The 12,874-nt window shown below is 37.8% G+C and overlaps 1 protein-coding gene across 1 annotated transcript; it reads right to left on the bottom strand.

The window, feature by feature from the left end:
* Nucleotides 1–1,501: 1,501 nt before the first annotated feature.
* On the bottom strand, nt 1,502–2,467 carry LOC117368432 (olfactory receptor 1F1-like). The gene has a single exon (XM_033962088.1). The coding sequence runs from the start codon at nt 2,465–2,467 to the stop codon at nt 1,502–1,504; it is 966 nt and encodes a 321-aa protein (XP_033817979.1).
* Nucleotides 2,468–12,874: the final 10,407 nt, after the last annotated feature.

Below are 12,874 nucleotides of genomic sequence, written 5' to 3'. Positions count from 1 at the left end.
TTTCTATTTATTCATGCCCACCACATCTCTCAGAGTGAAGTTCTGCCGGAGGTATCGGTCTGTTTAACGACTACAACAATTATGGGTAAAGTAAGGCAGGGCTTCCACTCTGAGGGGTGTGGTTACAATATGCTAAATTTTGTTTCTCTTTGCCAAAAGTGGATTTGCAAGCTAATTAGTATTAATTTGGAGTAACAATTTCCCATCCACTTTCTTTGAGAAGTGATATCACATTTGATTTAGTTGCTTAGGAGGGTAGTTATTAAAGTGCTGTATGCTAACTGCTACTATTTGCCTCTAAGTCACTGCAGTGAAACATAATAATGAGATGCAATGCATTTAAAATACTTCATTGTATATATATATATATCTTTGAAAGTTCCTCTTATAGGAGCTGTTGCCCCTGGGGATGGGACTAGTCCTTTGGACCTCTGAGGTCACTTGTGTAAATTCAACTTGGCTCATTCTGCTGCTTGGCTTGGACAATTAAGACTATTTTTTTATTTTTTTGCTACCTTTGAAATCTGTCATCTGCTTTGAGGCCAGTGCCATATGACATGGCTCAATATGGACAGCAAAAACTACAAATTTCAGCAAAACCCTGTGTGATAAAATTATTGTAAAGTTATATTCTAATTTGGGTTGTAAATTCTCTTAAATTAATGCAAATTTGCTGAAGAAACAAATATTTTCTTGAAATTTGTTATTCAGTACTATCTATGACATGCGTATAGTCACAGGATAGCGCTTAGGTGGCGTATTGGCATATATATGCATATATGTGACCAAGGCAGCAGGGTCTTTATCTGCCATCATTTACTATGTTACTATGTTTTTGGTTGGAAGGGCCAAATAAAGCATTCTCTAGCCCTACCCCCATTCCCTCCAATTGCTGATCCTGTGTTGGACAAAATATTGTTGGGGCCATAGCCCCTGTGACCCACCCCATTCTCTTGCCTATGCATCTGATAATGCCTACTTTATAAAAAATTTCCCCTAATAATATTGGAAAGCTATTCAATCTAATTTTTCAGTTATCCCATCTAGCCCGGGAGGATGCTGACCAAAATGGGCCACAAGATCAAGGGAATTTTCCAAAAATGAAGATAGATTCATATCCATTACTTTATCCGTTAAGGTTTCTGTAGGAGTGGATTCCCCTTGTGGTGTCTTTATATTCAAATAGTAAGCTCTAACAATTGGAGGTAAATTTTCTGGTGGAATGACTAAAGTTTCACGAAAATATTTCCTAGCCATCTCAACTGGTGATAAAATAGGACATTTTGGAAAGTTCAAAAGTCTTAAATTATTTTTCCTCAGTTGATTTTCAAAGTTCTCCATCTTGCGGGAAACATAAGATCTCTCCTTAACCAATTCCATTTGTATCTTCTTTACATCATTCAAAATATTTTCCTCTTCCTCCAACTTTTCCTTCAAATTGTAAAATTTAGATAAGAAATATGGGTTATAGACAAACTTGCAAGGGGGAGAATGGTAAACTTTAATTAGAACAAGAGGCTTTACATGTCTGAACAGGAATCAGCCTTCTGCCAATGGTACGTATTAGAGCCCTCTTCACATCATTGTTTCTAAGACTATAGATAAATGGGTTCAGCATTGGTGTAACAACTGTGTACATCACAGTCATGACTCTGTTCCTTTCATGGGTATAGCTAGAAGAGGGTTGAAGATAGGTAAAATAAGCAGACCCAAAGTACAAAGTCACCACAATAAGGTGAGAGGAACAAGTGGAGAAGGCTTTGTGTCTCCCCTCAGATGACCGAATGCCAAGGATGGTGATGAGAATGTGTACATAAGAAATCAGTATACACAGGAAGGAACTACATCCTAAGATAGCTCCTTCAGTAAAAATCATTATTTCATTGGTGGAGATGTCAGAGCAGGAGAGTTTTAGTAGAGGTAGGAGGTCACAGAAGAAGTGGTCAATTGTATTTGGTCCACAGAAGGACAACTGAGACATCAACAAAGTGTGCAACAAGGAATGGAGGTAAGAAATGGTCCAGCATCCAGCTGCTAGAAGGCTACAGAGTTTCCTGTTCATCACCAGTGTATAATGGAGAGGGTTACAGATTGCCACATACCGATCGTATGCCATCGCTGAAAGAAGAAAACTTTCAACAACTACTGTAGTAATAAAGAAATGCATCTGTGCAATACATCCAGAGTAAGAAATGGTTTTACTCTTGGAAAATAAATTGGCCAGTAGATTAGGAACATTGACTGTGGCCAAACACATGTCTGCAAAGGACAAGTTACAGAGAAAGAAATACATGGGGGTTTTAAGTTGAGGGTCAATGACTATTAATGTGATCATGACAATATTTCCTAACAAGTTAAGCAGGTACAGAATTAAAAATATCAAGAAAAGCAAGATCTGATGCTCTGGAAGATCCGACATTCCAAAGAGAATGAATGATGTCACAATGGTGTGATTTTTAGTTCCCATTTTCAGATTATACCTGTGGGAATAAAAATACGATTATTAAAATTTCAAAGTTTCTCTTCCCTCTAAATTATAGTATAACTTTTAGATCTTTTAAACTTATTATTTCATAATGGATTTCCTGGTGATGAGTAGTTTGAAATAGGAAGTGATGTAGGGGCATCTAAACTGATAAAATTATCTGGATCACTAGTTGAAATAATTCAACAGATTAAAAATGGCCTTCATACCATACCATACCATGTTAAAATCTAAAAAAAAAGACAAAAAAAAACCCACCACTTTCATAGTCCTTGTCACCTGATTCTTTCCCTGCAAAAGTCTGGTTCCAAAATCATTCTTAAGCTCAGACTTCCAGAGAAATCATACATGACCACCAAAAAAGTTAAAGGCATTGAGCAAGGGCCACCCCTACCAAAAGGATTTCTGTTTTACTCTTATCATAGTTTACAATCACATCAATAATACTAGAGAAAAGGAATGAAAACATAAACACATCAAATTGGCCCAAAACTCAACTTATACTTATACTGCTCTCCCTATTAAGATATTAGTGACTCTTACTTTTTATATCTGGCATTGAAATATATTTAAACTGGAAAGTAAAAACCTCTGATTCCCTATCAGTACAGTTGACTTTATTAACTTGGGAACTGTTCTCATCATTGGCTTAGAAAACCTTCTAGGAAGACTATAGAGTTACCCCTTCAGTGTTATATAGCCATCTTCCAATCTTATTTTTTCAATTATCCCATCTAGCCCAACAGCTGGAGAAGCACCTATGTGAATATTGTATTCTGCTGCCATCTGGCATGTCTCTCAATAAGCACCTTGTGATCTTGTGGCCCATTTTGGTCAGCATCCTCCCGGGCTAGATGGGATAACTGAAAAATTAGATTGAATAGCTTTCCAATATTATTAGGGGAAATTTTTTATAAAGTAGGCATTATCAGATGCATAGACAAGAGAATGGGGTGGGTCACAGGGGCTATGGCCCCAACAATATTTTGTCCAACACAGGATCAGCAATTGGAGGGAATGGGAGTGGGGCTGGAGAATGCTTTATTTGGCCCTTCCAACCAAAAACATAGTAACATAGTAAATGATGGCAGATAAAGACCCTGCTGCCTTGGTCACATATATGCATATATATGCCAATACACCACCTAAGTGCTATCCTGTGACTATACGCATGTCATAGATAGCACTGAATAACAAATTTCAAGAAAATATTTGTTTCTTCAGCAAATTTGCATTAATTTAAGAGAATTTACAACCCAAATTAGAATATAACTTTACAATAATTTTATCACATAGGGTTTTGCTGAAATTTGTAGTTTTCGCTGTCCATATTGATCCATGTCATATGGCACTGGCCTCAAAGCAGTTGACAGATTTCAAAGATAGCAAAAAATTTAAAAAATAGTCTTAATTGTCCAAGCCAAGCAGCAGAATGAGCCAAGTTGAATTTACACAAGTGACCTCAGAGGTCCAAAGGACTAGTCCCATCCCCAGGGGCAACAGCTCCTATAAGAGGAACTTTCAAAGATAGAACATAGCACACCTATATTTTTTTTTTAAAAGCTGCATTACCGTAATTTAAAACATTAGCATTGGTGCAGCAAATTTTGTATGACGATGCTCTTTTCTTTGTATTACCCTAATCGTACATTAAGATCTGAAACATTAAATGAAGCTATCCTTGGAAGAATATAATAGAGTGCATTACCAGAACACTAGAATGAGTTCACTTTCATGTGTGGCTCCCCTATGGTGGAATAATCTTCCAGGATGGTTACAGCAGTGTGTGTCTAAATGTAGTTTTAAGAAATTGCTGAAAACACACCTATTTGTACAAGTGTGTGGGAGTGTATTATTTAATGTATGGTGATTTCATTATTGCTGGAGTCTTATGTGCTGCATTGTTATTGATTTATGTGTGTAATTATATAATTTGCATAGGTACAGTATATACAGACTATAATTTTTTTTAAATAAATAAATAACGATATGAAACTGTTATGTTTGTTTTGGAAAAAGATTCTGAAACTTTTGTTAAACAGAAATAATAATAATAAAAAATAATAATAACTTTATTTTTGTATACCGCCATACCCCGAAGAGTTCTAGGCGGTTCACATTAGTTAAACAGAGATTACAAGTGGTTACATATCCAATTGATCATAGAGTTGCAAACAGCAAGGAGAGAGTAGTTACAAGAGGTTACATATCAAAATGATCGTAGAGTTGCGAACCGCAAGGAGAGGAGTAGGGGGCAGAGGAGGGAGACATTATTTTTCTGCTTTCTCCATACTACAGGGTCAGGAAATGGCATGGTTGACCTTAAAACTTTAATTAAAGTTCTCAAAGGACAACATGATTTAGGGTTCCAAAATAAGATTTGGCTTTATATATAGATTTTTGGATGTTGATCACTGAAATGACATCAAATTTTTTCCGGTTTATTTATTTATTTATTTATCTTTACATTTTTTATTTTGCAATTAGCATAATATACTCATTAATGTCAAGAAATTAATCTAGTGTACATCAAGAGAGAAATATCAGCATTCTAAACATAAATAAAGATGTATAGTCAATACTCCCAAATGATGTCCAGTTTAAATACTGTATATTATGGGGCTCATATTCAAAATTTAAACACCCGCCCAAGTTGGCACTTGGATAACCTAAAAGACAGGCCATCTAAGTGCTGATAATCAAATCGAATTTCTGGAAGTATCCAGGGACTTTTTAGGCCTCTAAATGCCGCTGTGCGCCCAGAGCTGAAAGGGGCGTATCTGGAAGAGTGGTTAGGGCGGTATTTGGGTATGATGTGGGCCAACCTAGACTTAGTCATCCTGCAGGGATAATCGAATGTTTCACGAGACTTCCTGGATGAAACTTATACATTGTGAATTAGACCAGTGTTTTTCAACCTTTTTACACCTATGGACCGGCAGAAATAAAAGAATTATTTTGTGGACCGGCATTGGTCTGTGGACGGGCGGTTGAAGAACACTGGGCTAAGTCGTGGGCCATGCCCCGTGTATCTCTACCCAATCTCCACTCCAGACCCCGCCCCCATAATAGTACTAATTGCACCTTGCACGTATCGTGCCTCATCTGGAAGCCTTCCCTCTGACGTTGCAACATCAGAAAGGCGGCTTCCGGTTCAGGCACAGGATGCCCGTAGGAGCCACTGCCCATGGCTTTATGCACTGAATCAATGAGGAAGAGGGTGCTGGCTCAAAGATAACGCCGCATCGATCGCACCATGGACCGGCGGTTGAAGAACATTGTTTTGTGCCTGATGCACGTGCTGGCCCTGTGGACTGGCAGGAAATTTCTGTGGACCGGCACTGGTCCATGGACCGGTGGTTGAAGAACACTGAATTAGACGATGTAAAAGCAGGTATAAGTGTCAAGAAGGTATCCAAAGTTACCAGATTGCCACTGCAGAAACAACGTAAAGACCCATACACACTCCTCCAGTGATCACTGACTCCCTCACACTGCCACAAATATCTGAATAAAAAAGTACATATACCTGTCTCCGGAACATCAACATCTGCTATAGGAAAGCCTAGCAGAGCTGCAAACAGGTGTATTAAATAGCTTGAGGAGGGGGGGGGAGGGGCTAGTGAATCATAGAGAGGAGGACCCAGGCCCATAAGCCACTCTAACCACTACATTCATGGTGGAAAATGTGAGCCCACCAAAAAAACCCAAAACCCTACTCTACTGACATACAGGTGCCACCTGCAGCCATAAGAGCTATTGGGGTTGTAGACAGATGGGTATAGTGTGTTTTGGTGGTGTTTTAGAGGGCTCACCATAACCTATAAGGAAGTTCTAGTGAGATGTTTATGTGGCACCCTTTTTGTGAAGTTCACAGCAGTGTTCTGTAAGGTGGTATAAAGATAGACGTACTGGCGGTCTGGATGATCAATGGCCTGGATGTCCAGATAGATAATTTTTGAAAAAAAAAAATTCTAGACCTATTTTTTGAAAATGGACATTTTCCTCCTGCCGACCTTGGGCATTTAGCACCATACATTCTAATCAGACTTCGCCGTATCTTTTGATTATGCCCCTCCACGGCTTCATCTAGCCTTATTTTTATCTATTGCTTACAAGTCAAGTTGATGAATAACTAGAAAATGTCCAATTTTGAAACAAAAAGATTGACATTTTTCTGGTGTAAAAATGGCTATTTTTCCTACTGGAGTTCTAGTCGCTTATAAATACTAAAAATAAAAAATATTGAAAAATGTCCCTAATAATGGCATACAGAAGGCATATAAAAGATCAACCAGCATGATAAAGGAGGAAGAATGTCTCCTCTTTGAAGAAAGACTAAATGGGCCAGGGTTTGTCAGCTTTAAGAGAAAATGATTTTGAAAGGATATCATAGATGTTCTAAAATCATAAGAGGGGCAGAGCTGGTAAATAGATAATGGTTGTTTGTCTACCATTTCAAATAGTACTAAAACTATGCTAAACTCTATCAAATAAGCAATAGATTTTTCAAAAGTCAAAAAAAATTTTTTTCACTCAATATACAATAAACTTATGGAAGTTATTGCTAGAAGAAGTGGTCAAGTCATTCACAATAGTTAAGCTGAAAGCGGAAAATCCATAAAAGATTAATAGCCAGGTAGACTTTGGAAAACCATTGCTTATCTCTGAGTATGAGAAAGAAGGAAAAAATTTGATCTTTGGGATTCTAGCAGATATTTGTGACTTATATTGGTCTCTATCTGAAACAGGATGATTATGCTCTTATAATTTGTGCTTAGAAACCCTGTGGGACCAATATTCAAAGCCACTTATCTGGTTAAAAAGTGTTGCTAATCGGTTAAGTGCCAGTGAGAAGGATATTCAGTGGCATTAACCAGATGCTACTAAATAGGAACACCTTGGCATTTTTTGGAAAGACCGTGGGTGAAACCTGGGCAGAGCCAGAGGATATCTAGTTAGTGGCCATATTCCGAATGCTAACTGAATAACAAACTGGACAAAATTAAACAACAAAATGGCTGTCCTAACTTTAGCTTGTTTGCTATACATTTACTAGTCTGAACATAACCAGAGCAATGGCAGATGTATTATTATGGAACAATTTGACAGGACCATTAAATTTGCTCCCTGATATTCAAAGATTTACACCCCCCTCTTTTACAAAGGTGCGTTAAACACATGCTAAATGCTAATGCCTGCATGTTATCCTATGGAAGCGTTAGCGGATAGTGCACGCATTGATTTAGCGTGCACTAAATCCATGCTAAAATGCTTACTACGCTTTTGTAAAAGAGGGCCTTAATAAGGTATTGAAAACAACTCTGTTCATAGAAGCTTTTAATTGATTGAATTATATTGCTGGCTGTGGTGAATGTTAGATAAATTATGTGTTGTTATTTTAAATGTTTGAATGACAGATTATGACTATGGGGTCCTTTTGCTAAGGCGCTAAATACTAAAGTGTCCATAGACTATAATGGACTCGTTAGCGTTTAGCACGCGCTAAAACGGCTCGCACGCCTTAGTAAAAGGACCCCTATGTTTGTATTTTGTAAACCACGTGAGGTTTAAGCGGGGGTGAGAAATTTTTAAATAAATAAATAAAGTAAATAACCCATTTGGTCAATGCTGAAATGAGGTCCATTTTTTTTTATACAGTAAAACCTTGGTTTGCGAGCATAATTTGTTCCAGAAGCGTGCTTGTAATCCAAAGCACTCGTATATCAAAGTGAATTTCCCCTTAAGAAATAATGGAAACTCAGACGATTCGTGTCAAAACCCAAAAACTTTAATACACAATACTATACGTATTTGTATTGCAAGACTTCGCTCATTTAGAATAGTCATAGTAACATAGTAAATGACAGCAGATAAAGACCAGTCTGCCTATAAGTTATACTCATTAAAAAATACTTTAGATAAACTTGTTTCTTCTTGATATTTCTGGGCTGTAGACTGTAAAGTCACTACACTCTTGCAGTCAGAGATAGAAGAACCATCGGCTCAGTTGTGATGTGTATATACTGTATGTACTTGTATTGCAAGAGCTTGCTTGTATATCAAATTAAAATTTAATAAAATGTTTTGCTTGTCTTGCAAAACACTTGCAAACCAAGTTACTTGCAATCCAAAGATTTACTGTACTGTTAAATATTAACAGTGTGAGTTTTTGCTGTTTCATTTTCACTAGCAAAATGTCCACAGATTTAAAAGTATAAATCAAAAACCCTGAAAAACAAACATTTTTAAAATTTGCTCACCAAAACAGGTATCTAGTACTGGGCTATATCTAGCTACTGGCTCTGAATATTTGTGTCTATGATGGATCTTGAAAGCTATCCAGATGCCAGCAAAATTTACTGCCGGTACCAGGATAATTGTTTAGGTGACTTGACTCAAACTGCTACAGAAGTCAGCTGTCAAAGTCTCCATTCTTGGATAACTCACCTTATCTGTGCTTCCTGAATCCAAATTTCTATAGGATTTACAGACTTCCTCCCTTGACCAAGAAAGACCTTTATATCCATACAGGGAACAGGCCTATAAACCACATATGAAATATGCTGTTAGGAAATTGATTTCAAATATTTTTATTGATTTTCAAAGAAAAAAAAAGGACAATCACTAGAGAAAAATCATGAAATTAACGAGGAAATGACTTGAAGATATATGGATACTACAGATTGTCTGACACCCCCCTCCCCCCCCAACAGCACATACCCTGTTGCTTCTCCGGCTGGTTAGAAATGAGGACAAATATGATTTGGGAGGATATTTAATTGCAATTCTGTTGGCTCTGGGGGCTATGAACCCTAAGGATTACAATTATCTGCAGAATAAAACTTTCATGTCTTCTGAGTAAAGCAATTCCTTCAAGTGGTCAATTTACTAATTTGTGGATTTTGTGCAGTTCTAACTTCCCCAATATTTCTTTGGACACCAGCACAAGTAATCATCAATGCCCAGATAACATCCAAAATCACCCAGACTCCACCCCTAGATCACTCTGGAACTAACTTAAAAGTACCACAGTGGTCTATGCTAATATTGTACTGAGCTTTTGAATGCCTGAATATTAGCCGGGATCCTAGTCAGTGCTGTTTATCCGGGTAGGATCCTGCTCTGACCGGTTAAATAGCCCAGAATATTGATTTGTATGTCTATAAATGTAGGTCTGCCATTCATTTACCTCAATTTAAGATCCAAATTTATGAGCCTAGTTCTGAAAATAAGTGCTAGATTTCTAGGTCCTCTTTTTAAGTCATGGTCAAATTTGCAGTTAAGAAAGGACTTTACCAAGTTTCCAAGTTTATTAGTTACTTGATATACCACCAGAGCAGCAAAACTGGACCGACAACTCACCAATCTGCTGACTTCAACCACAGACTACAAAACCTTCAAAAAAGAAACAAAAACGCTACTCTTCAGCCTACACTACCAACTACCCCTTAGCAATTTAGATAATGTTCAATCTGTTCCTAAATAGTTCTTCATATCTCTTCAATATGTACTTCTTAAGATCATAGCAATTCTTATGTAATCCGCCTTGAACCACAAGGTAAAGGCGGAATAGAAATCACTAATGTAATGTAATGTCTATCATACTATAACTAAACAGTGCACCTCTCACTGCCTCACACAACCTACTTACCAGCTGATTTTCTTTGTGCTCTACTTGGTACCACCTCACTAATTGCATTTAACTTTTCTTCCTTAACAACTTTCAGTTATTGCTTATTTTGTTCTCATTTTAAGTTGTCACTAACAATTATTGTTCAGTTTTTATTAGTTATCTCTTTATTTTTGATGTTGCTATTTCCCCAGGGTGTCTAAAGTTACTCTCTCTGAAGATTGCCGCCGCTTGCCAATGACTCCAGTCCCTGGAAACAATCCCGGTAGTGATCACTTTAAAACTCCCGCTTCCTGCGGTGCATGCTACAAAGTCACGTGCTTAAGGAACATTACCTCCTTAATGTGCTCTTTCGTGTGCTATCTTCGTGCATTATTAGTTCATTCATTGTCTTCTAAAATGTTGCTGCTGCTGCTGTTATTCCCATTTCTTTTTCTTCAACCTTGCTGCTTTTCTATTAACACCTACCCTTCCAGCACTAATATGGACTCACAGATTCCAGTCATCTGGGGACGCAGACTTCAACACAAAATTCATCATTCATTTCTAGACCCAGATACTTACTTACAATTCCCCTCACGTCCTCTTGTCCCCCTCCTTCTCATTCCAATCCAACCCACAACAAACCAAAGCTCCATTAAAAATATACACACCTAATACATGACCTTATCCTACAACATAGGCTCCATATCCTCTGTCTCACTGAAAGCTGGCTATCAGAAGGAGAAGAAGTCTATATTAATCAAGCATGCCCTAATGGTTATCTATTCAAAATGTACTGTCACGAAAATAAAAAAGGTAGTGGCCTGGTAGTCATCTACCACTCCTCCATGCCACTCACATTTGAAACTCCTTGCTCATCTTCATCTTCTTATGCTGAAATCCTACAATTTACATTCACTAACACCACACCCCTCCACTTTCAGCTTCTCTATCTTCCTCCACCTGTTTCTAAGGACTTGCTCATGCCCCTTCAATTGGCCATATTAGATTTCAGCATATCTCATACCAATCAAATAATCTTGGGAGACTTCAACATTCATTTCAACATACCAAACAACTCTCACACTTCCAAAATTTTAACTTTAATGACTGATATTGCCTTAATTCCTCTAATCTACTCCAACACTAATAGCAGGACACACGAAAGACATGATCTTCACTCCAAAAAAAAATCTTTCATCAATATTCGTCAATCAACAAACCTGTCCTCTCCCCTGGACAGATCATTCCTTACTTACACTCCATCTGCAAATTCCAGATGACATCATACAACAAATTCCTCGCACTTACAACTCCAGGGACTTTAACAAAATAATCTCCTCCACAAATTAATGACACACTTGAACTCAATTTAGAGGACTTTTCAAAACTTGAACTAGAAGAACAATCAAAACTTTGGATCTCCTCCCATTAAACAACAAACTTCTTCTTCAGCAACCAAGAAGAAGCCTTAGTTTTCTCAAGAATTAGCTCTCATTTGCCGACAATTTCATTCCTCTGAACGTCAATGGAGATGTCACCGTTCCCTCTCCGCTCTAAGCCATTGCAAAGAAAAAGCCACTCTCTACAAACTCTCAATTCAAAAAGCTAAGAAAGAATACTATTCTAAACAAATTGCCAAGGCACATAACTCTTCATCACTCTATGCTATTGTTCACTCCCTCTCCTCACAGACCAGAAAAAGGGCTGCTTCCTTGGCCTGGCCATCAACTCAGGACCTAGCAACATACTTTGACAACAAAATCAAAACCATTCGAAATAACCTTAAACAATCTCTAATTCTCTTGCCTCCAGACTCCCCTAATACTGAAAATTATCTCTCTTTTAGCTCTCTGACAGAATTCTACTCACCTTCATTAGATGATGTCGATCGAACAATACAGACCATGAATACATCGAACAACCCTTCTGAATCAATATCTTCTCTTACTTTCAAAAAACATTTCTCCATATTCGGGCCATTTATTCAAGAGATGATAACTACAAGCCTCTCTACTGTACCCATGCCTAAGCCATGAAAATTGGCATCTGTATTCCATAAACTCAAACTAGCAAATTCCTCAAAAGACCACTGCTCTAACTACTATCTGATAGCTAACCTTCCCTTCATATCCAAACTTACAGAAAAACTAGAATTCAATCAACTCTCTTCTATCCTGGAGAAAACTAGTGCCTTCCACCTAAATCAAACCGGTTTTTGCCCTCACTATTCCACAGAACTCTCCATAATTGGTCTAACTACTGCTATCCATTATTTCAGGGATCATCGTAAGTCAGTTCTACTAATATCATTGGACCTCACAGCAGCTTTTGACACTATTGATTACACTTTACTTCTCAAGAGACTTCAATCCACAGGCATTTCTGGTACAGTTCTAAACTGGTTCTTCTCATATTTCCAAGAACGAAATTATCAAGTAAGCTTTAATAACTCATTATCTGCAACCGTCTTTCAAAACTATGAGGTCCCTCAGGACTCCATCCTTTCTCCCTGGAAAAGCAGAGACTTAGAGGAGATATGATAGAAACCTTCAAAATCCTGAAGGGCATAGAAAAGGTAGACAGGGACAGATTCTTCACACTATGGCGAACCACAAGTACAAGGGGGCACTCGGAAAAATTAAAAGGGGGCAGGTTTAGAACAAACGCTAGGAAGTTCATTTTTACCCAGAGGGTGGTGGACACATGGAATGTGCTTCCGGAGGCCGTGATAGGCCTGAGCACGTTACAGGGCTTCAAAGAAGGTTTGGATA

This window comes from Geotrypetes seraphini, chromosome 1, assembly GCF_902459505.1.
Source record: "Geotrypetes seraphini chromosome 1, aGeoSer1.1, whole genome shotgun sequence".
NCBI classification, from domain to species: Eukaryota; Metazoa; Chordata; class Amphibia; order Gymnophiona; family Dermophiidae; genus Geotrypetes; species Geotrypetes seraphini.
Note: the sequence above shows the minus strand (reverse complement) of the source record. Positions and strands in the feature narration are given on the sequence as shown.